At 42.1% G+C, this 21,747-nt stretch overlaps 6 protein-coding genes and 1 non-coding gene across 16 annotated transcripts; 4 read left to right on the top strand and 3 right to left on the bottom strand.

Moving 5' to 3' along the window:
- Positions 1–46: 46 nt before the first annotated feature.
- On the bottom strand, positions 47–7,720 carry LOC144470293 (putative peptidase C1-like protein F26E4.3). Of its 5 annotated transcripts, XM_078181264.1 has the most exons (9): positions 7,596–7,720; positions 7,286–7,497; positions 1,565–1,900; positions 1,427–1,490; positions 1,154–1,352; positions 788–1,083; positions 516–715; positions 296–459; positions 47–210 (listed from the first exon to the last, which is right to left on the bottom strand). In XM_078181264.1, exons 3-9 carry the CDS (start codon positions 1,893–1,895, stop codon positions 61–63), a joined length of 1,404 nt encoding a protein of 467 aa, XP_078037390.1. In that variant the 5' UTR covers positions 1,896–1,900; positions 7,286–7,497; positions 7,596–7,720; the 3' UTR covers positions 47–60. The 5 variants fall into 5 exon arrangements, with proteins under 5 accessions (XP_078037390.1, XP_078037389.1, XP_078037392.1 ...); XM_078181263.1 differs by lacking the exons at positions 7,286–7,497; positions 7,596–7,720 and adding an exon at positions 4,623–4,825; XM_078181266.1 differs by lacking the exons at positions 7,286–7,497; positions 7,596–7,720 and adding an exon at positions 2,349–2,366.
- Trnap-agg (transfer RNA proline (anticodon AGG)) lies at positions 5,275–5,346 on the bottom strand. Its single transcript has one exon. It is a non-coding gene; the product is annotated as a tRNA-Pro (tRNA).
- Nan (transient receptor potential cation channel subfamily V member nanchung) lies at positions 5,772–9,824 on the top strand. Its single transcript, XM_078181260.1, has 14 exons — positions 5,772–5,914; positions 5,974–6,152; positions 6,214–6,301; positions 6,385–6,561; positions 6,646–6,835; positions 6,912–7,065; positions 7,125–7,379; positions 7,453–8,060; positions 8,132–8,297; positions 8,368–8,629; positions 9,020–9,201; positions 9,275–9,391; positions 9,487–9,612; positions 9,673–9,824. Exons 1-14 carry the CDS (start codon positions 5,824–5,826, stop codon positions 9,811–9,813), a joined length of 2,736 nt encoding a protein of 911 aa, XP_078037386.1. The 5' UTR covers positions 5,772–5,823; the 3' UTR covers positions 9,814–9,824.
- Positions 9,825–9,944: 120 nt separating this feature from the next.
- Positions 9,945–10,917, top strand: LOC144470297 (dynein axonemal assembly factor 19). The gene is made up of 3 exons (XM_078181272.1): positions 9,945–10,181; positions 10,240–10,499; positions 10,603–10,917. Exons 1-3 carry the CDS (start codon positions 10,002–10,004, stop codon positions 10,895–10,897), a joined length of 735 nt encoding a protein of 244 aa, XP_078037398.1. The 5' UTR covers positions 9,945–10,001; the 3' UTR covers positions 10,898–10,917.
- Positions 10,918–11,570: 653 nt separating this feature from the next.
- LOC144470290 (putative phospholipid-transporting ATPase IIB) lies at positions 11,571–18,374 on the top strand. Of its 3 annotated transcripts, none has more exons than XM_078181257.1 (13): positions 11,571–12,116; positions 13,255–13,399; positions 13,480–13,752; positions 13,835–14,077; positions 14,155–14,343; positions 14,423–15,009; positions 15,082–15,498; positions 15,572–15,737; positions 15,816–16,194; positions 16,268–16,508; positions 16,594–16,760; positions 16,845–17,048; positions 17,147–18,374. In XM_078181257.1, exons 1-13 carry the CDS (start codon positions 11,947–11,949, stop codon positions 17,278–17,280), a joined length of 3,315 nt encoding a protein of 1,104 aa, XP_078037383.1. In that variant the 5' UTR covers positions 11,571–11,946; the 3' UTR covers positions 17,281–18,374. The 3 variants fall into 3 exon arrangements, with proteins under 3 accessions (XP_078037383.1, XP_078037384.1, XP_078037385.1); XM_078181258.1 differs by lacking the exon at positions 11,571–12,116 and adding an exon at positions 12,160–12,666; XM_078181259.1 differs by lacking the exon at positions 11,571–12,116 and adding an exon at positions 12,723–12,965.
- Positions 16,595–20,690, bottom strand: Phers-m (Phenylalanyl-tRNA synthetase, mitochondrial). Of its 4 annotated transcripts, none has more exons than XM_078181267.1 (5): positions 20,191–20,690; positions 20,043–20,128; positions 19,235–19,953; positions 18,864–19,156; positions 16,595–18,786 (listed from the first exon to the last, which is right to left on the bottom strand). In XM_078181267.1, exons 2-5 carry the CDS (start codon positions 20,051–20,053, stop codon positions 18,496–18,498), a joined length of 1,314 nt encoding a protein of 437 aa, XP_078037393.1. In that variant the 5' UTR covers positions 20,054–20,128; positions 20,191–20,690; the 3' UTR covers positions 16,595–18,495. The 4 variants fall into 4 exon arrangements, with proteins under 4 accessions (XP_078037393.1, XP_078037396.1, XP_078037395.1 ...); XM_078181270.1 differs by having other exon boundaries at positions 20,426–20,690; XM_078181269.1 differs by having other exon boundaries at positions 20,487–20,690.
- Bcn92 (LYR motif-containing protein bcn92) lies at positions 20,648–21,741 on the top strand. The gene is made up of 2 exons (XM_078181273.1): positions 20,648–20,794; positions 20,966–21,741. The coding sequence occupies exons 1-2, from the start codon at positions 20,712–20,714 to the stop codon at positions 21,159–21,161; spliced, it is 279 nt and encodes a 92-aa protein (XP_078037399.1). The 5' UTR covers positions 20,648–20,711; the 3' UTR covers positions 21,162–21,741.
- The last annotated feature ends 6 nt before the right edge of the window (positions 21,742–21,747 follow it).

The following is a 21,747-nucleotide window of genomic DNA, read 5'->3' as shown; positions in this document are numbered from 1 at the left end:
TGATCGAGACGGATCGACGGAGGCTTCATAAATGCACTGTCTGCTGCAGAGTTACTATAGCTAGAAGGTCAAATTTCTAGTGCCTGGAGGCAAGGCCGTTTTTGCCCACACTGCCAAGACGAAAGATTCGATTTCGCATTCGTCTGTGCCTCTTTGGATGCGGAATAGACCCTCTTCGCCCCATTCACGACCCCACGAGTTTGCTACCAGCTGAAGCAAAAGTTTACGAGAACATCGGGGGTAAGTTGGGAGACAATAAGGAAGAGGTAACTAATCACTGAAGACACAAGCTTACCCAGTACTTCAATGGCGGACCACGTCTAGATTCTTCTTCTCCCCATCCAATTATTCTTACCGAATGATAAGCAGGCTCCTCCGTCTCATCTTGTTCCGTGAATGAAGAACGTTTGTAGACTCCAGACTCGTACGAGAAGAAATCTTGGTAAACTCTGAACGTGGCTGAAACGATCAAGGATATTTACAGAGTTCTCGTTTGAGATCGTTGCGTCTCTTACCCTGCACGGGTCCAGAAGTCAGAATCTCCTGCATGATGTCGGTCTCATTGCCCAAACGATACGCGGGCCCAACTTTGTACAATTCCGTGCGTAACGAGTTAGATGGGGCCATGCAACCAGCAGTCTTCAGATCGGTCCTCTTTCGGAGTTTGCACTGTTCGCTCGTTCCTGTCCACGGGTAGCACAATTCCTCGACCAGTCTGATAAAAAACGCGTTGCTGTAGACGCTCCGAACGGATACGACGGCATTCAAATATTATTCGAATAATTACCCGAACTTCCTCATGAACATCCAGGCTCGGTCCAAGTAGCCGCCGTCGCAGCCACGTTGGCCTCTGTTGTTGCACGAGAGCAAATGTTGCGCGCTTAACTCCACGTCCTCCAATCCCATGCTCATTATAGAAAATCTATCGGAGGCGACGTCCGCGCTCGAAATTGCCCAAGACGCGCCGCACCATCCTTGATCCGCGACGCCAGATATGTAGAGAGGCCAACGGGATCTAGCATCGAAATCACGTGGCAGCGATTGCGGATCGTAGACCCGCGGAACGGAGTACATCTTGTGGACCTTGAAAAGATTTACAGATCAACCCTAGTTACTTCGGTTTCCCCTGCTGCTCTGATCTCTGTTTGCTTACCGACCGGGACGGATTCAGGGTACCTAAACGAAGCTGCATGCCTTCCCTGAGCGTCCTCCCTGAGAACTCTGAATAATTTCTCGCGCGCCATCCCAGAATAGGAGACTCATGATTGATCAACTCTATCAGCTCACGCTCCTGCAAGCACCGATTTTGCTCGCAGACCACTTCCGCCCGCAAGCCCACCGATGTACAATTGCTGAAACGATCGACGGACTTTAGGTTCAGTCAACAAGAGGTCTTGGATGTAAAGCAAAAGGGGTGATAGTTTACCACGTGTTGCAGTCCCGTTTGAACGATTTCCCGTAGTTGTAGTACTTTCCTTCGAAGTAGCATCCTAAAGCACACGCGTGGATCAATCAATTAAAACAATCTTGACGAATTATCGAGGATCTTCGTAGGTTTACTCACTTCTTTCAGTTTCCGGCGGCGACGGCCGTGTCGGCCGTGTCGGCCATGGCGGCTGTTGAGTCGTCGGATAATTGTCGATTCCTCTGCAGTGACTATAATAATCCGGACAACAATCCTCCTCGCCGCGTCGATCGCAGAAATCGTCGCAGTAGCAGGTGGTCGTAAGGATCGGCGCGCTGCATTCGTCCTGCCGTCCGGTACAGCATCCGTAAGCCGGGAATCTGTCGGCGCAGTAAGGTCCTGGCGGCAATCCCGAAAAGTCGGGTACACCGTTTACGATCGACAGGACCTGGACGAACAGCAGGCATACCAAACTCCGATGGGTTCGCATCCTTTCTGCAACGAAGACGTAGTTCTAAGATACGCGGCGTGATTGCAATACTCTCGATCCCGGCAAAACGTTCGCTAGGTTCGCAACGCGGCTCGAACAAGACTACACGGTTACTCTTTACTCAGCGTTAGCGTCAAGGTGTGCTCGATAAACGGTGGTGGATTCGGCAACATCTGGCATCCGCGAACGATAACGATGCCAACAAGCGAGCAAGAGCAACCGAGATTCTTCTTTGGAACTGCTTCAACGGACCTTGTCCCGCGCTTTTCTAGCTAAATGCTGTTCGGCTACGGTGGCTTTGCTTTTTCTTGTGCAACTCATTCGCGAATTGTACCCGCGACACGTTCGTTTGCGCCGCGTATTAACTCGATTAACTTATCTCGACAGCAGGCACACCGGCAGCGTTCTCCGTGGCCGAGATACTTTCGATTACCAGGGGTTACTTATACACACATCTACGTGTTTCGCCGTCGTCGATTCGCACGAGTTGACTCAAAATTTTTCGTGACCATTTTTCGTATCGTTGCGAACCTCGATATCGCTTACACTCATTCGCAAATAGGAATACTCTTATCAGAGTTTTGCACTTATCGCGATATAATACGGTAAAGCAGCACGCGAAACGTAGAGCGAGAATCGCGAAACGAGCCCATTTCGACGTCCGTCGACTTCCGGAAATCCGATCAACGATCAAGAATCTGCTGAATGCCGTGCGGGGACGGGATCGCCACGCGAATATCATTATAATATTAATATGAATGAAGTTTGCCAGACCGGAACGTCGCGCGTCTATGATTCTAGATCGGTGACCGATCAAAAAGTGCTCGTCGATTTTACGATCGGTTCACCGTCGCGTCGGCGAAACCGTTCCTAATTTTTTTACGTTTTCAGTAGCACCGGTCGCGGATGACCCTGGTACGCTCATCACGTTTTCGCGGTTTCGCTTTCGATGGTTCAAGTTTCGAATTCAGCGTACGAGATGAATCCTAAGAAGGACAGGGACACGCGCGGTTTACGTACTCGCGTATCCAGGTGTATGTGGGTTAATCTAACCCTATGATAAAATCAGAATTATTCAACAGGTGCGCGAGGTCGTTGGAGAACCACTCTGCGAAATTGTTGTTCAATCTCGGACGATTAACTGGGAACGTTCCTGAATCGATAAGTAATAACTATAATTGGATCGCGCGTCACGCGTTCCCACTCGGAACCGAGCGCGGGAATTTCAGGAATTGTGCATCGGACGCGAACGACGGATGCGAGCAGCTTGTCTAGGAACACGATAGGTGGTTGTTCGCGCCGCGCGTTCTTGGGCTCGATATAACGTCATGCGATTACGATACACCAATGCGGAATCGCGGGATAAGAGAATCACGGTACGAGTCATCGTCGGCGGCGATATCTTGGGCCGTAGCCGATGACGAATCGAACGTAGATTAAGAAATAATCGCGAGAGACTGAATAATCTCGACCACGGTCAAATAATTTGTCCGTTCACCTACGGTCGAAAAACGGTCGAAGACGCGAGACGGTGTCGGCATAATTGCGAATGACATAATGCGAGATATCAAAGTTTGCGTCAACGTTTACGGCAGCTGTCTCGTCTGCCGAGGTGGGACCGTTAAGATACCAATTACCATGCTAAATAGATTAGTCGGAGGCACCAGATACGAGATACGAGACGGAGCGCCGTAAACGGCTGGCGACGATCAAGGAAACGATAGGACGACTGTTGTCCTTGTTATCCTCGACGTCGAATATCTTCGAGTCCGCGGCGCACCTACGTATGTATGTTTATTTACGCTTGTGATTTCTAAATGCCTATACCTATCCTTCTAAATATAATTATAGCCGCGCGTACGCGATCGGTGGACCGTTTTAAAAATGTCTCGATCGGCGAAAAGAGGTTGCAGAAGGAGGTTAGCGATATCGTGTATTTTTAAGTGGGTGTACCCCGTTTCAGGGTCGTAAACGTGGAATTTCGGCTACCACCAGAACGATCGAGGATCGAGCGACCGCGCGGAGGCCAAGGCAGCGCGTAAAAATAAGTAACTACGTGATACGCTTATTCTTTCTCTATCTCTGTAAGAAAGGGTCTCGACTCGTAAATTTGAATAAATAAATAAACGAGATAAGAACTTCAGTTTGTCAATCAATAGAGCACCAATCGATCGTTATCCTGCGCGGCAAACAGTTGGCAATATTCGAAGATCTGCCGATCCCGAACAACCCTTTCGGTCTTTACGTTTGACATATGTGTACCTACTTGTACAGCGCGCGATCATTCGAACAGTTCGCACTAAAAATAACGCAAACGCCGTGTCGACGCATATGCGTCCGCGTTTGATGCCCCTAATTCGGAATGCGCCCCCGCGAATCGCGAATCGGATCGCTTCTTGCGGTAACAATCATTCTTTTTCGCGTGTGTACAATGTACGATGTTATAAAAATAAGTGTTCACGGTATATTATCTTGAATCACGAGAACGAAGAAATGGTCACCAGATGATCGTATGAAATTTCAAACCATGACATATAGTGGCGCCAAACGGGACGATCAACGTGTCAGCGTCGCCTAAAACGATGAATGCTATCGTGCTAGCGGCTACTTCCGAGCAAATGATCATTTTATACCAGTTACAGAGTATCTAGTACCGAGCACACTATCGATAGTGTTCAGAGATCGACAAAGTAGTGAATGATGAGGTAAATCGAGTCTATCGCTTACTCGAAATCGCAGCGTCTTTCAGGTCAGGATCCTCTGGTATCGGAACAATGAGCCAGTTTCCTCGACGAGTACCCGGTAGCGCGTTTCGAACAGAACAATCGTAAAAGTAAAAATTGAAAATCCTCGACGATTCTCGATCAGTAAGGATCGGAAGAGAATCGTTGCTGACGACTCGGAAGCACGAGTCTGACTGACCCGAGAACACACAAGGTAAACGCGAACTAAACGCGGGAGTGTAAGCGCTTGTTTCGAGGTACAACGCGATTCGCTTTCGGTCGATTCAAACTTCGGCGCGGCAAGACACCGCGCCGCACCGCGTCGCGTCATCCAGAGTTCCTTCCCAACCCGTCGCAATACGTCGCAACTCATCGAGGTACAATTCGAGCGTCGGGGAACGGTTCCTTTCGCCAGTTTCCTCCCGGTACGAATCCGATTCGTCATCCCTTTGATATGTAAAGGTCTCGTGATTACACTTGTCGGCGAGTCGCGTCGCGCGTCGACGCGACAGTCTCCTCTCCTCTTCCTGGTAGCGTCCGCGTTCGTCGAATACGATTAATTCGCTGCGAATTATCTAGCGAAAATTGCTTCGGCTAATTGATTCGTTCGTAAACATCCGTGAACACGTCGTTGCCGCAGGAGAGAAAAAAAAATCGGGCTCGTCCGGGATTTGAACCCGGGACCTCTCGCACCCTAAGCGAGAATCATACCCCTAGACCAACGAGCCTCGCTCGAGAGAACTTTCTAAATACTGCGATATAACTACGCGATGTAGTGAAAGGCTTTGCAACATACAACGTTCTAACATATCGTAGCGATTTGTTGCTCGCATTACCACCAATAGAAAAGTGGATGCGCTCATCAATGAAAAATGGCGCGAGTCGCCAACGTAGTCAACTCTGCGGCATGCAGCGAAGATAGCATTTACGCGCGAACGAAACCGGTTTCCTCGGTGGACGTTTTTTTTTTATCTCGCTTCTTTCATTAACATCGCAAAGTACCATCTCGTACCATCGCAACTCCTTAATTGTACGAATTGGATTTTCGAGACGGACCGTTTCGATCGCCCGAATCCGCGAAAGGTCGAATTGTTGGCGTGATCGATAGCGAGACGACGCTTCCTATGGCAACGGTGCGAGTTCGGCGATCAAAAACGTGGACGCTGTTCTATTGTCGTTTCAAAGCGTACCGCAACTGATTCAACATGGGAAATACAGAGAGTAACGTAGCCAGTGGAGTAAAAAAGCAGACGGACGCTTCGTCTATCGTGCTGTACAAGTTGGTCGATTTGAAAGGTAGTTGCAAAACAATTCTCCTCTCGAATAATTAAACAACGCGATATCTTCTTGAACAGGTGGAGGCTTACTGGTGGACATGATGAAGCGAGCCACGCAGACGAAACAGTACGCCGAACTGGATCATGCTTTGCGCACCAAAGTCGAACCGTATTTATACAACAAGGGAAAAGGGAAATGGATTCCGATCGAGAAATTGGTTTTGCTGCGCAACAAAGATAGACCGAAACATAGAATGGTAACGACGACCGCAAGTATCAACGCTAAGATGTATGACTTACGACTGTTGCTGGTTGCAGCTTCCGCCGTTAAAAGCTATGGAGAATCCGGGCGATTACGATATAGATAAAGACATGGGCACGGAAGAAGTAGACGAGACGAAAATAGGTAGAAAAATTGGCGTTGAAAGAATCTGGAAACGAAGATCGAGAACTTTCTTATCTCAACTAATAATCTTTGTTGCATCGCAGACAAAACGAAGTACAGGTTGATTTGTTGGAGTTTAGGCGAACGAGGCGCAGTCGGAGAAACGATTCTGCACTTGTGTATGCTGCACGCGACTGCTATTCACATCGATCTGGCGAAACGCTTGCTGCGTTTTTATCCGAAACTCATCAATGACATATACATGTGCGACGAGTATTACGGTAGTTAGTCGAAAACTAAAAAGTCTAAACGAGTCTGCTTAATCGACGCCCTATCGCTAATCAATCGCTTGCCGTGTTTGATAGGCGAAAGTGCGCTGCACATCGCTATAGTGAACGAGGACCCGGCTTTGGTCAAATTGCTCCTGGATAGCGGCGCGGACGTCCATGAGAGGTGCTTCGGGAACTTCATGTGCCCTGAAGACCAGAAATCTTCGCGATCCGACAGCATGGATCACGAGTGGGTGTGCGTGACTCCGGAGACTAACTACAGCGGGTAAAGACCTGAAAAATCAACAGCCAGTATTGTCGGTGAGCCTAACATTCTGTAAACTGTAAATGCGCTCGTGCAGGTACGTCTACTGGGGCGAGTACCCTTTGAGTTTCGCGGCCTGTCTGGGCCAGGAAGAATGTTACAGATTGATTTTGGCGAGAGGAGCGAATCCGGACAAACAAGATACGAATGGCAATACTGTTCTACACATGCTGGTCATCTACGAAAAATTGGTAAGCTTTCCGCCGCGTGACGATCGATACGACAACCGATCGAAAAACTTGTTTCGAAGAGCACGTTCGACATGGCGTACGAGATGGGCGCATCTCTGGGGATTAGAAACGCTCAACACCTGACGCCGCTGACGCTATCAGCGAAGCTGGCTAGAATCGAAATGTTTTTCCACATTCTGAACATCGAGAGAGAAATTTACTGGCAGATTGGGAGCATTACCTGCGCGGCATATCCTCTGTCGCAAGTGGACACCATCGACGTTACCACGGGAACCATTAGCCACAATTCGGCCCTGAATCTGGTCGTGTTCGGTGTAAGTGTCCACCGTCTCGATGTTCCAATTCGTGTTTTACCTCGTGTCCTATCTCGCGCCCGCCTCGTTTCAGGAAAAGGACGAGCATTTGGAACTAATGGACGGAATTCTGATCGACCTGTTGAACGCAAAATGGAACACCTTCGTCAAATCACGATTCTATCGTCAATTTTTTCTGTTCTGTTTCTATTTTGTCCTATCCTTGATCAGTTTTACCCTTCGACCGGGACCTTCTACGGTGTCCGATGACGTCACGACCACCACCTACGCCAAGACTACCGAATCGTTCGTGTCTGATGGATTTCCCGCGACACCGACACCGAGGTCGTCCGTTTCGACCCAGTTTACGGACGATATTATCGCGACCGAAACCTCGGCGTATCATCGCGACACGAGTCTTTCCGAGATAGTCGAGAGATTCGTAGTTGCCAGCTTCAACGAGACCCTGAGAACTTCTTTGAATGTGACGCCGTTCTTCCTCGAGAAACTGAAGCTTCGCGTAGTTTCCGAAGTAACGTCCACGTTGAGAAACGCGTTATCGACCGATGGAAACGGTGATGATTTTCAGGCGATTGCACCTGAAACAAAAAATTCAACAATCAGAGACCTTGGAGACAAGACGGAGTCGTTGCTCTACGCCGGAACTGACTCCAGCTCCGATTATGTCACTGGTAGCAATTGGTAGGTTTCATCGCATTCCTACCTGAACAAGGCCGTCGAATGTACAAATGCATTTCACGCAAAATGATTAGGTGGAGCAACATTACCCAAGAGTGCAGGCTTATGCAGCTGGCGAGCGTATCGGCAAAGTTTCGAATAACCGCCGAACTGTTGATGGAAATCGCGGCGACGCTTTACATCCTCGCCGCACTGAGAGAGGCCAGGTTCCTCGGTCTCGGCATGTTCGTGGAAAATCTAGTAAGACATGACAGGGTGATACGCCAAGTAAACTCAAACGGTTTACAACAGCGATACCAATTCTTTTCAGATGACCGCACCATCGCGAGTAATGTTCCTCTTCTCTTGTTGCATACTACTATCATTCCCATTCCTGAGATTAAGCTGCGCCGACCGAGTCGAAGACATGCTGGCGGTTGTAGTCATGCTGACCACAGCGCCCTATTTTCTGTTCTTCTGCAGAGGCTTCAAGACAGTCGGGCCTTTTGTCGTCATGATCTACCGAATGATCATGGGCGATCTGTTACGCTTCGTTTCCATTTATTTGGTTTTCGTGATGGGATTTTCCCAAGGTAATCGAGACGACGAGATTGCTAGAATGGGGCTCGAAGGTTGGATACCGACGGTCAATTTGAAAATCGTTTTCGAAACTGGTCAGCCACCTCGACGTTTCGGCGCGTCCAGTAGACGTCCTGCGCCAGTCGAGCGACGTGAAATCGCGAGATCGTCTTATGACCTAATCGTTGATTTCGCAGCATCGGAAGCGAGCGACATTGACACACATTATTACATTATTGCATCGTACGTCTCGCCGAGGCATAGAGCCAACTCTTCCACGAAACCGACCCTCGTGTTCCATCTCGCGGGACACAGGAATATTTATTTCCGTTTCTATTGCCGCGGCGGCTCCTATTGCTTTCCCGCGATGCTGCGAGTTGCTCCTCTTTCTCCTTCTCTTTCAGCCTACTACATCATATTTCTGTCGTTTGACAATCCTAACACGCCGGAAGGCGTCGACGACTCGATGAACAACCCGATGCCGTCGCCGATGGAGAGCGTGATGGCGATGTTCTTGATGAGCATGACAAACTTTGGAGATTATTACAGCGCGTTCGAGAGAACGGAACACGAGATAGAAGCCAAGGTACTATTTCCAGCCCGCTACCGTTTTTCCGTGGACAACCATAAACCGATGACATACGACTTTGTTTTCATAGTTTCTCTTCGTTCTGTACATGGCGATTGTGGCAATACTGCTCGTAAATATGTTGATCGCTATGATGGGGAACACGTATCAGAAGATTGCGGAAACTCGGAATGAATGGCAGAGACAAGTATCTCTTCTCACCTTGGCTTTTTTCCACCGTTTCTTCTTCTCTTTCTAGCTAATGTATTTTTACTCGAATTTATGTTTTTATTTGTGCTTCAGTGGGCCCGCATAGTTTTGGTGGTGGAGCGAGGAGTGAGTCCAGAGGAGAGGCTGAAAAAATTGATGGATTATTCGCAGCCAATGTCGGACGGTCGAAAAGCTTTGGTGCTTCGTCTGAATCAATCGGTAATAATTCGTCGTCGTCATATCGATCGCCGTTTATCAATCCAACTATCTCTCTTCCAGGAAGAGGATAAAGAGGAAATGAAGGAGATTTTAGAAATGAAGAGGACCCACGACAAGTTGTATCAGAAGCGACTAAATAAAATGGCAAACAGGAAGGCCTCGCGACAACCCGAAGACAGCGTTACGATACCAATATCGTAAACGGAATGGCATTTTCTGAACACATATGGAAATAAAGTAGTATTAGTACCGGTATTATGTACATAGTAAACAAGCTCGTATCGTTCGCGTAACCACGGCAACCGAAACGATGCCTCAAACTATTTTATCACTGTATTTGCTCGCGCCTTGGCTGAGCAACGTTTTTTGTTAATTCGTGAACCAATAAAATGAGCGGAGAATCGGGAGAAATTCGAACCAGTCGACTCGACTTCGCGATCGATTATGCAAGTTTAAATGTGGAACTCGAAGACGCTCTTAGAAGTGACGAATTATACAAGCTGCAAAATGACGCGAAGCTCAGGGCGGTCGAACAAAATGTACCCACGTACGACGCTTTCCAGCAAATGGTAATTTTCGCATCCAATTAACAACTAGCTCGTATCGAATCCAATTGAATCCAATTAGGTAAACGCCGCACACCTGAGGCCACTGCAGCGGGACGATTGCTCGTTTAAAACCCAAGGAAGATCGCTTTGGAACCCTGTTGCGACCAACGATCGCTCTAAATCAGGGAACAGTCGAAATTCCAATGTTCGAATCCATAACGAACAACTCGATGCCGAGATAGCCAAAAATGGCAGTCTCTTTACTTGCGAACAGTTTACACGAGCTTGGAAAAAGATCGAAGATCGCGAGGCAAGGTTTCGATATCTCGTTAACTTCAAGTGGGTTGAACTGTTTAACCTACAATATTTAATTGAAATATTAAATGAGTCGATTGACAGGAACCTTTCGAGGAACTTCTAACTTATAGTACCATGTTTTCAGAGACCTGTTTACAGAAAAGATTTTTCCCAAGGGTATTCCATCGCCGTTGTTTGCCGATTTTATGGATCTATGCCTCGAAATGATTTCGACTGCGGACAACGTTGCGAGCATCGTAGAGATTCTAAGCGTTCTGAGCAAATGCGATCGATTTTCCTTGACGACCGGTTTCATGGGAGAAAAAGAGAAGAAGTCGTGTGGGCAATTATTCGAAAGATTAATTGAACGAGCAAATCAAGACAGGGACCATCTTCTATTAAATGCGATCGTGTCATTGAGGTTAATCTACAGTCAGTAAAATCAACTGACTGAACAGTTTCTTAAATCTCTCGATCGATTACTCGATGAACGATTCGAAAAATCAATTAGATTCTCAACATTTAAGATGCATAAATAAATGTTTACGTATTAAACGATAATGGATTCTGTATACCGTTTGGATGTTCCATTGACGCGCGATATTAGACAAATGTGTGCTCGTATACAAGCACGAATGTGCAATTCAAATACGCGAGCATGCGCGCTTGGAAGCGCTCCCAGGGGACCACGTGACTCCGCGGTAATCCAATATGGCCGCGTACACCACCGTCGTATCAGTCGTCGAAGAGTACCGTGATCGTAACCTTTGATATTAATGTTTTGTTCGAAGATCGATCATAGTTCCGGGAAGCCGGAAGTACATACTCTTTTCCTCGGACCGATATGACCTACAGAAGACGCAACGACGAATCCTTTTTGTCACCGCGGTCCGAAAACCGTCTCGTGATATCTACATAATTGCGTCCAAACACACGCGTTAACAACCAGGTTTGCATGTGTGTGCATATGTCTGGTAGATGTACATATGTGCGAATTTGGTAAACAAACGGAACAATCGTTCCGTAGCATGTCAATTCATTGTGCCCTTCGACATTCTGTCCTCGAGAAAGTAAGAAATAGATGCGTGGAATTCTAACTGTAAGAAACTCAGAGAATACATAATACATACACAGATACTTCGGCAAAAACAATTCGATAAGGTGATATGCACATGTACGTGTATACGTACAGTCATACATGCCCATTCGTACAATAAAAGAAGACTCCGAAATAATTGTACGCAGATGTCTGCACACGTACGATACGTCTAAGACGGTGTAACGTTTCGATAACAACTAATTTAACACGTACAACATTATCGTAATGAGGAGTCCAACAAGCATCCATAGTAATTGTAACTTTTATCGTTGATAGATAATTAATACCACGACCGTTTAACATTCTGTAACATAGATATAGAACTCGTGCGTCCCCGTGGTACACATGTACAAAGGTTAAGACATATTTTTCGTGTGACTGGTCAAGAACATGCGGTTAGAGGAGATGCCTTTACGCTTGAGCTCGGACGAGCGGGATTTTGAAATGGACGAAGAAACCGACTATCTTCTTCAACCCTCCGAAGACAGCATACGGCTCCTGACTTCGAGGAGACGGCGAATCAACGACTGTTCCTTATTCTTGAAGAATTTCCTTTGCGGGTAAGTTTGCCGTTAACGTTGGAAGCGATAATTCGACCAAAGGAATTATACGTACGCGCAACGATTTGCGTCGTTCGACGTAACATATGTATGCACTATATACGAATATAACAGGTTACATGTGCAAGCATATAGGCATATGTAAGATACATATAAATACGCACGAACACACACAAACACGCATATACGAAAATACATTGCATATGTGTTAGACGTCTAATGACGAACTGTTCGCTGCAATGGCAGCCAACGTGACAAACGATGTACATAAACTGTAAACCCAACGAATGAGCAAACAGAGTAAACTTATAAATCGCGGCTCTCTGTATAAATAAATCGTCTTTCCGTGAAAAGTGGACACGTTGATTGTGCCTGGGAATTAAAATATTGCGCGATTAAGAAAACTGTGGAACGATCGACTCTAAAAAATATTGTAGTCAACATCGCAATTAACAAATATGATTTGTTTTTCGTTAAACGTGCTACCTAAAGCTTATGTTTACGGATCCGTGAATAGATTTTTGCAGAAAATTTGGAGAAAAACGTCGGGGTGAGTGTATCTCGATTTTACCGCAACTGCAGCTGCAGCAATAGTGCCCCCGATCGAATTCGTCTTGTAAGCGTGTGCTTCGTGGATAATGTTATGATGTCACAACACAGCCGCGTTCATTATTGTCGATACGTATTTTCGAGCGAATATTTCTTGGTGTAAAAGATACGCGATACAATTATCTTATATGATTTGCAACGAAGGGATATTTAAATGGAGACGCAAAGCAATGTTATAAGGCTGTCGAAGGAAGATATCCCGTTGATATCAAAACCGCGAAATGACAATTCGTGGACAAGGTGACGTACATCTTGCATTTACTAAAAAAAAAATCTTTTGTCCCTTTCTTGACATCTATTATAGCGTTCGAACCAATATTAATCGTTTTTCTGTTGTTTTTCTCGACGATTTCGAAATTCGATACGTGTTACGAGCGTACGTGAAGAAAGATGTAGATTTCGTTGCATCGTCCTTATAATCGATTCGATTATTATACCGTTCGCGTAGGCGAGAAAATAATGCATCATATATGTATATTGATTATTTGATGTCCGGTTACTCATTTATTTTTTCCAATTGCTTCAACAGATGCTGTACTTGGATGTGGAGGAGATGTTGCAGAGAACGAGAATTAAGAGCAAGGATTATTCAAATCGGTCAACCAATGCACGAAAAGTTTCCCACTAATGTTATACGAAATCAGAAATATAATGTGGTCACATTTTTGCCCATGGTAAGATTACACAGCATGTATTGATCTGTAGTACCAAATTAGAATCCCATATATTAATGTCTCTTTTCCTCATATTTTAGGTTCTCTTTCAACAATTTAAATTTTTCCTCAATCTCTACTTTTTGCTTATGGCAATATCTCAGTTTCTACCAGATATTCGGATAGGATATTTGTACACGTACTGGGGACCATTGTGTTTCGTGTTATCCGTTACCATTTGTCGAGAAGCGATTGACGATTTCAGACGCTACAAACGAGATAAAGAAGTGAACGCGCAAAAATATTACAGACTTGTCAAAGGTTTTGAACTGCCAGAGTTGGTTCCTAGTTCTAAACTACGAGTAGGCGATCTGGTAAGAAATCCAAACCAGATGAAACCGATTGAACGAATTGTGCATATTGTACATGAAATGTCTTTTCTTTGCCCATTCCAAGGTGATCGTTGAAAAAGGTCAGAGAGTCCCAGCAGATTTGGTTCTATTGCGCACGACCGAGAAAGCAGGCGCGTGTTTCGTGCGAACCGATCAGTTAGATGGAGAAACAGATTGGAAGTTACGATTAGCTGTACCGGTGACACAAAAATTGGAGAGCAATTCCCAGCTGTTTGATATAAAAGCGAGTATATATGTCGAGAAACCGCAGAAAGACATTCACAGCTTTATCGGAACGTTCACAAGAGTGAGCACATTATTCTTTTACGATTGTTTTCATGTGTGCTGCATATCACACTTATTTCATTGGAATGTTCATTACAGTATGATGGATACAGCAGCGAAGAAAGTTTAGGTGTTGACAATACATTATGGGCAAACACAGCTATTGCATCGGGTTCGGCTCTTGGCGTGGTTGTGTACACAGGTCAGGAAACCCGATCTCTCATGAACCATTCAGCACCGCGATCAAAAGTCGGCTTGTTAGATCAAGAAATAAATCAGTTGACCAAGGTATTCATCTTAATGAAACCTCGCGAAATTATAATTGGAGATATACAAGTTACATGATCGTTCAATTGAAATTTTCTAGGTCTTGTTCTGTGCTGTCATCGGACTTGCTCTAGTAATGATGTCCTTAAAGGGATTCAACGGGCCGTGGTATCGTTACATGTTCCGTTTCGTTCTTTTGTTTTCTTATATAATACCGATTAGTTTAAGAGTGAATTTAGATATGGGGAAAGCCTTTTATGCCTGGTGCATACAAAGAGACAAAGAGATTAGCGGAACGGTTGTCAGAACGACCACCATTCCAGAGGAACTTGGTCGCATTTCGTATTTGTTAAGCGACAAAACTGGCACATTGACACAGAACAAAATGGTTTTCAAAAAGATACATCTGGGCATGATTTCTTACGGTCAAGAAACGTTCGACGAAGTTACAAACGTGTTGAAAGCATGCTATTCTTCCAATTCGGAGACCTCTCCTATGAAACCATCGGCGACCGCGCACAGCGGCAAAGTGAGAAGATCTGAGAGTACCAGAATATACGATGCAGTACACGCTTTGGCATTGTGTCATAATGTAACGCCGGTTTACGATGAAATAACCAAATCGACAAACTTGGATACAGTTAGCGTGCAAACAGGAGAGACAGAAGATACTGGTTCTATTCAAAGGTAACTTTAAGAGGAAGGAAAGAGACTGGTATAACCCGCGGTCACTCCACATTCATTTCCTTGCTTTTTTAGTCAAACGGAAGCCGATCAACATTACTATTTACCAGAACAAAAACGAAATTATCAAGCTTCCAGTCCGGACGAAGTAGCCTTAGTAAAATGGACGGAGGAAATGGGATTAGCCTTGATAAAACGAGACTTAAACTTTATGCAACTGAAAGCTCCAAATGGGAAAATTTTAAACTATACAATTTTACAAATATTCCCATTCACGTCGGAAACCAAACGAATGGGCATAATAGTGAAAGAAGAATCTAGCTCTGAGATAATATTTTATTTGAAAGGAGCCGACGTAGTGATGTCCGGAATAGTGCAATATAACGATTGGCTGGAAGAAGAATGCGGTAACATGGCTCGCGAGGGTTTAAGGACGCTTGTTGTCGCTAAAAAGAATTTAACTGAGGAACAGTATGTCGATTTCGAAGCAAGGTATACATCATACATCTTAGATACATACTTAAAGAAATATACTAGATATTAAGTAGCTAATACTTCAATTTAGGTATTACGCAGCAAGATTAAGCGTCAGTAATCGTGTTTCTCGAATCGCCGCGGCTATTGAAAGTTTAGAAAGGGAAATGGAATTACTGTGCGTAACCGGAGTCGAGGATAGATTGCAAGATAGAGTGAGGCCAACGTTAGAACTTTTAAGAAATGCTGGGATCAAAGTGAGCGGATTTAAAATATCGTATTTTCCAAAATTCAATTGTTGTTCCCCATTTCACTGACGATTCGGTAAACTTTAGATATGGATGCTGACAGGAGACAAATTAGAAACGGCGACATGTATAGCGAAATCTTCATGTTTGGTTTCACGAACCCAAGGTCTTCACGTTTTCAAATCTGTGGTAACTCGAACCGATGCACATTTGGAATTAAATACATTTCGCAAAAAGCAAGACTGTGCCTTAGTAATCAGCGGCGATTCCCTGGAAGTATGTTTGCAATATTACGAACAAGAGTTTTTGGAATTGGCATGCGGCTCACCCGCCGTAGTGTGCTGTCGATGTTCCCCGACGCAAAAGGCTGATGTGGTTAGTCTGATTCAAAGACATACCGAAAAAAGAACCGCAGCTGTTGGGGACGGCGGAAACGATGTGTCTATGATACAAGCTGCAGACGCTGGTAAATTATTTCTGCTACTATTATTCTCATTGTCATTTACATTTTATTTAACCTATATAAGTTTGATTTATAGGTATAGGTCTTGAAGGACTTGAAGGAAGACAGGCTTCTTTGGCCGCGGATTTCTCTATTTCCCAGTTTAGTCACTTAGCCACTCTGTTGCTGGTACACGGGCGAAGAAGTTATAAGCGATCCGCTGCTCTGAGCCAATTCGTTATTCATCGAGGCTTAATCATTTCAACTATGCAAGCTGTATTTTCTGCGGTCTTTTATTTATCATCAGTATCCTTGTATCAGGGATTTTTAATGGTGGGGTAAGTTTATCTCTTAAACAAGTACTTGCGTAAAACAATTCACCGTCGAGAATACAATACGAAAATGATTTATTTAATTTCCTAGGTACGGAACAATATATACGATGTTTCCAGTGTTTTCTTTGGTATTGGACAAAGACGTGTCTGGAAGAATTGCACTCACCTATCCAGAGTTATATAAAGAACTTAGTAAAGGGCGATCATTGTCCTACAAGACATTTTTCATGTGGATTTTAATAAGCATATATCAAGGTTGTTGTATTAAAGATTTCCATCGATTAACGGCGATTTCTTTCAGCAGAAGAATTAATAATTAATCGAGGGGTGAATTTTCAGGGGGAGTTATAATGTATGGTGCACTTATAATGTTCGAAGATGAATTTATTCACATAGTGGCCATCAGTTTTACAGCGCTCGTTTTAACGGAATTAATTATGGTAGCTTTGACGATCAGAACATGGCATTACATTATGATTCTTGCAGAGATCTTTTCCTTGGCGCTTTATCTGTTATCTCTAGTCGTTCTAAGGGACTACTTTGGTACGTGTTGTTCTATTTACGTCACTTTAGCGTATTCAACGTCGATAATAAGACCTCCGTAGAAATATATGTAATCATTTACTTCTATTTTTATACAGATGCCGAGTTCATCAAGACTACAGACTTCTTGTGGAAAGTATTGTTAATAACTTTAATTTCGTGCATGCCGTTGTACATTTTGAAATTCTTACGAAAAAAATTCTCGCCTCCTAGTTATACGAAATTATCTTAAGTTGTGCGTACAGAAATCGTATTTTCTTAAAATCATTCATATGAAGAGTTATAAACATGTGTTTTTGTATTCGTATTCTCAAGACGAGATAATACAGAGACGAAATTATCAGTTGCAATTTCCTGTTTCTGATTCCTGAACCGAGTCCGTTGCTCAGTATCATTCAAGTGAACTTCCAATCTGCAAATATTCTCAGTATTTTTCTAACTATCCTAAGTCCAATTGATTAACAAAGATTCTATAACTTGAATGAGAAACTGTAATTGTGAAAACAACTTTCGAATTTTTAGTATATCGGTATACTACTGAGCGTTTCGACTGGACCAAATCGATGAATCTAATAGCATTAACTTTTCTTTTTATATTTCCTATTAACTAACTACATTATTCCGTTACTTTATTAAAGAATAAATTTATTGTAAAATGTTCTTTATTTATTCAATTTTCGCTTAAAATGCATTGAAATTTTTATAACTGTAAATAGAAACTTCCAACTTTGATTTCATACTTTTTAGTTGCCTACTTCGCTAACGCTCTTCTATAAAAACAATAAAGATTTTCTCTTCCTTAAAATGTGTTCGTGCAAGACACTGCATTTAATTCAGGTTCATACAATATTTATCATCTATTTTCGATCGTACCATTCACAGTATTGTTTTATGTTAAGTTATAAATTTTGAAGCATTAAAAAAGCGAGAAAAATGCGATTTCTAGCTTGATATTTCTAAATTTTAATTTAAAATCCAATCGCTCTTTTCAAATAAATTAAGCACTGACAAATATATTTATTTATGTCATATTCCTATTGGGATATTTCTTTTATATTTTGAATACGAGTGTTACTTTCAAAGCAAAATGTAATTATAATAAATTTATTGTGAATACATAAGCATATATTAAAAAAGAATACCTTTTTTTATATTCATGTGTATACTGTAAACGTGTAGAGTTAGTTATAAGTATTGTTAGTTGCAATGTTAACGAAGCGTACTGTATCATAGACGATATACTTTTCTTAGACGAATATTATTTGACCTAATCACATATTTGTAATTAATTTATGTGCAAATAAAACAATATATTGCTTCATCTGACGAAGTCTTCTATTTTTGTATAATATTATTAATTAGTATTATTTACTAGTGCCCAATGTTATGGTATTTAGGTGATATTGGCAAACCAGCTTACATTTTCAAACATATTTATTATGATTATTTATCTAACTCTAACATGTAATTTCGTAGTAACGAAATCCTTTATTTTATCATGAATAAGATTGACTTCTTGTTTTGTTAATGTTCTTTCCATATGCCTGTACACTATAGTGTAACAATGTGACACTTGAGCCGTTTTAGGGCAAGAGTATATATCCTTCAATATAATTTGTTCTACTATATCGCCAGCAACATCTCGTACAATGTCGTAAAAATCATTTGACGAATAACTCCCGTCTTTAGGTAACCAAAAGCTTATATCATTTTTGCATTGTGGATAAACACTAATAGGCTAAAAAAAAGATAACATTAGTTTTCTTTTCTAAAGCAATGGTTGCTTTCAACATTTAAAATACATTTCTTTTTTACCTTATATTCAACTACAGTATTAACATCTTCGAATTTAAATTGGTTCAAGAAACCAGTATCGTTGCTCCAAAATAATCTAATATCAGGAATGTTGTATAAACACATTGCTAATCTTTCTAAACCCAAACCAAAGGCCCATCCAATACGTTCTCCCGCTCCTCCATTTTGCAGAATTTCTTGGCGCATAATTCCACATCCTAATAGTTCTAGCCATCGATCATTGACATACACCTCTAATTCCCATGATGGATGGGTAAAAGGAAAATATTGTTCCACCCATTTCAAATGAACATCTATAAATAAACATTCAGATCTATATTTCAGAAATGTTTGATAAGCATATCAAAGTTGTATCATTAGAAGCATCATACTTTGACCAAAAAGAGTCTGTACTAGTCCAGTCAAAGTTTTCTTTAAATTATACTCCATTATTTTAACAGCTTCTAATGTATGACATCCTTGCTTTTCATGATTTTCTATTCCCCTGTGTTCAAACAGACTTAACTCATTCGCAGTCTTTGAGTCTTGGAAAACTTCCGCTTTTGTACACAATTTAACAGCATCAACTTGATGAAAAACGGGATAATGTACTTCATCTATTTCATCCCTGCGATAAACATCTCCAATGACAAGAAAATTATTCAATCCCATAGAGATTAGTTCAACTTGGTGTGCTGTAGTATGGGCTCGCAACAAAGTATCTTGATTTATATAATAACTATCTATTTTTTTTCTACTTGGATGGTCCTTTGGTACAAGAAGAGAGTCAAAATGTTGGGCTGTTGTCACAATAGGAGATATATTGTCGTAAACGCTAAATGTTACGTTTCTACTGCGATTGTTTAATTGTGTATAAAAGTAATTAACAATGCGCTGGCGAATATGAGATAGGGGATGATACTGAGTAACGTGCAGGTTTCTTCCCACTTTGGAAATAATATTCGGGGGTATGTTTGTCCATTCGTCTTTTGGATAATTATGACCAAGTAAAGTTATTTCATTTTGTACTTGCACCTTAGCATTGGTTGATAAAGTTCGGCGTATTAATAATCTTATATAATTAAATTTCATTATCGCACAGGTTCTACACCTGCAAAATAATTTTTAAAATACCACACGCAAACACCTGTGATCATATGCATTCAATAATTTTTTATAGACAGTTAACAATTTATTAACCTTGGTAGCATTCTATAGAAGGTTAACTTGCAATTATCTTTTAAGTATCTGTCTTCCTTAGACGCCAATTATGGAGAAATATCTCACTAAAATAATGTATTTAATTAGTAACAAATTCGGCATCAAAACACTGTAATAATCTTATTACGTAAAGAATGTTTGTAGATATGAGGAATAGGTGGAGTGAGTTCCTGCAAGTAGAGGCATAGAGGAAATGTAGAACTTTGCTTTTTTAAATATAATGGTCAATTTTTATGTTCAATTTCGATAGACTGGCATATTCTGAATCATTCTATAAAAATAATCTGTATCTGTCCTAGCATTGAATCGTTCCTGAAATGTAGGGACCTAGATGATCTCTGATTCTGCCATAATTGAGATACCTCTTTCAGAGAAAAAATAAAGCTCGATTTTGACTATCGGTTTCAGCGTTTAATCACTTACTAACTGTCGCTGTACAAACTCTGGAAAGAACTTCTAGTTATCACAACAAGCAACGCCACTGTTTGGCTAGCAGTTTCAGCATTTTGCCATTTATTAATTGGCGGTGTGCAGACTCTGAACAGAGTTTCATTTTTTCTACAAAAGAGGCGCCACCATCCATGGTTAGAACATGACCTAAGAGTCAAACAACAATTGCTTTATCTAACCTATGATGTATTGTAAACGATGGCTAATAATCGAAATGCAGTCTTGAGTCTTTACCGAAATTTAATTCGAGAAAGCAAAAAATGGAATTCATACATTTATCGGTGAGTGCGACCTTCAATAAACGTAGCCAAGATCGTAATTTAAGAGGTTATTCTGTTTAATATTTCTAATGGCAATTTACTGTTAACTTATTAATATTGAAATAAAGGCAAACCGATTATACTGCTCGCACAGAGTACTATACACCTGTCTTTTTTTTGCTTTTCATATAGGACGTATGCTTTGCGTAAAATTCGGCATGAATTTCAAGAAAATAAAAGACTCGTAGGTCAAGCAGAAATTGCCAAACAACACGAAAAAGGAAAAGAAGCGCTAGACATGATTAAGAGACAAGTGACTATTGGAAACCTTTATTCAACCAGACCATTGATTATCGAAACGATTACGAATAAATCTGATGTTGTTTAAAGAAAATTAGTATTACAACACCACGTACTTATTAGTAATAATGGAAGTTTGGAAAACGAAGCTGATTAGCAAATTATAACCTCTCGAAAAGTTTCACGAGTTACATATTGATTGGTAATTCTAAATGCTTATACATATATATGTTTAAAATATACATGTAACGTAGAATATAAAATTGATACAACACTAAGTAGTTAGCAAGACGTTTTTAATTCGTTTATTTACGTTACCGATTCATTGAGATATGCTACGTTCACACGATTTCGGTTAGCAATAGTTCAGCATTTAACCGTGGCGTGGGTAGCACCATAAAAAGCTCTGGAAAAGTTTCGATAAAAAAATATATTGTCATATCACTAGACAAAGGAACTACTTAATTTTAGAAGATTCTATCAATCGAAATCGTACGAAAATCAAATATAGTTAGGTTAATATTGTGTTAACAGTGATTCTGGTCGATGCCGACATGATACGCACTATTATTATATACACACAAATCTGGATATAGATAAGAGGTATAAATGTAGTTTGGTGACATTTGGGGTTTCGGAAGGATTGGTTGGAAAAATATTTCATTGGTCGACAC

The sequence above is a fragment of the Augochlora pura genome, chromosome 5, assembly GCF_028453695.1.
Source record: "Augochlora pura isolate Apur16 chromosome 5, APUR_v2.2.1, whole genome shotgun sequence".
NCBI classification, from domain to species: Eukaryota; Metazoa; Arthropoda; class Insecta; order Hymenoptera; family Halictidae; genus Augochlora; species Augochlora pura.
This window is presented reverse-complemented; position numbering and strand designations above follow the sequence as displayed.

Excerpts from the sequence above, each read along its gene's own strand:
- LOC144470297 (XM_078181272.1), top strand. The coding sequence starts at position 10,002 with ATGAGCGGAGAATCGGGAGAAATTCGAACCAGTCGACTCGACTTCGCG. Across the intron at positions 10,182-10,239 it reads ACGACGCTTTCCAGCAAATG|GTAAACGCCGCACACCTGAG; the intron begins GTAATTTTCGCA and ends GAATCCAATTAG. Across the intron at positions 10,500-10,602 it reads CGATATCTCGTTAACTTCAA|AGACCTGTTTACAGAAAAGA; the intron begins GTGGGTTGAACT and ends CCATGTTTTCAG.
- Bcn92 (XM_078181273.1), top strand. The coding sequence starts at position 20,712 with ATGGCTAATAATCGAAATGCAGTCTTGAGTCTTTACCGAAATTTAATT. Across the intron at positions 20,795-20,965 it reads TGGAATTCATACATTTATCG|GACGTATGCTTTGCGTAAAA; the intron begins GTGAGTGCGACC and ends CTTTTCATATAG.
- Phers-m (XM_078181267.1), bottom strand. Across the intron at positions 19,157-19,234 it reads ACAGACTCTTTTTGGTCAAA|ATGTTCATTTGAAATGGGTG; the intron begins GTATGATGCTTC and ends GTTTATTTATAG. Across the intron at positions 18,787-18,863 it reads ATACTGTAGTTGAATATAAG|CCTATTAGTGTTTATCCACA; the intron begins GTAAAAAAGAAA and ends TCTTTTTTTTAG.
- LOC144470293 (XM_078181262.1), bottom strand. The coding sequence starts at position 2,068 with ATGTTGCCGAATCCACCACCGTTTATCGAGCACACCTTGACGCTAACG. Across the intron at positions 1,901-2,016 it reads CACCTTGACGCTAACGCTGA|AAAGGATGCGAACCCATCGG; the intron begins GTAAAGAGTAAC and ends TCTTCGTTGCAG. Across the intron at positions 1,491-1,564 it reads GCCGCCGGAAACTGAAAGAA|GATGCTACTTCGAAGGAAAG; the intron begins GTGAGTAAACCT and ends CGTGTGCTTTAG.
- Nan (XM_078181260.1), top strand. The coding sequence starts at position 5,824 with ATGGGAAATACAGAGAGTAACGTAGCCAGTGGAGTAAAAAAGCAGACG. Across the intron at positions 7,066-7,124 it reads TGGTCATCTACGAAAAATTG|AGCACGTTCGACATGGCGTA; the intron begins GTAAGCTTTCCG and ends CTTGTTTCGAAG. Across the intron at positions 8,298-8,367 it reads GCATGTTCGTGGAAAATCTA|ATGACCGCACCATCGCGAGT; the intron begins GTAAGACATGAC and ends AATTCTTTTCAG.
- LOC144470290 (XM_078181257.1), top strand. The coding sequence starts at position 11,947 with ATGCGGTTAGAGGAGATGCCTTTACGCTTGAGCTCGGACGAGCGGGAT. Across the intron at positions 14,078-14,154 it reads TTATCGGAACGTTCACAAGA|TATGATGGATACAGCAGCGA; the intron begins GTGAGCACATTA and ends TGTTCATTACAG. Across the intron at positions 17,049-17,146 it reads CGTTCTAAGGGACTACTTTG|ATGCCGAGTTCATCAAGACT; the intron begins GTACGTGTTGTT and ends ATTTTTATACAG.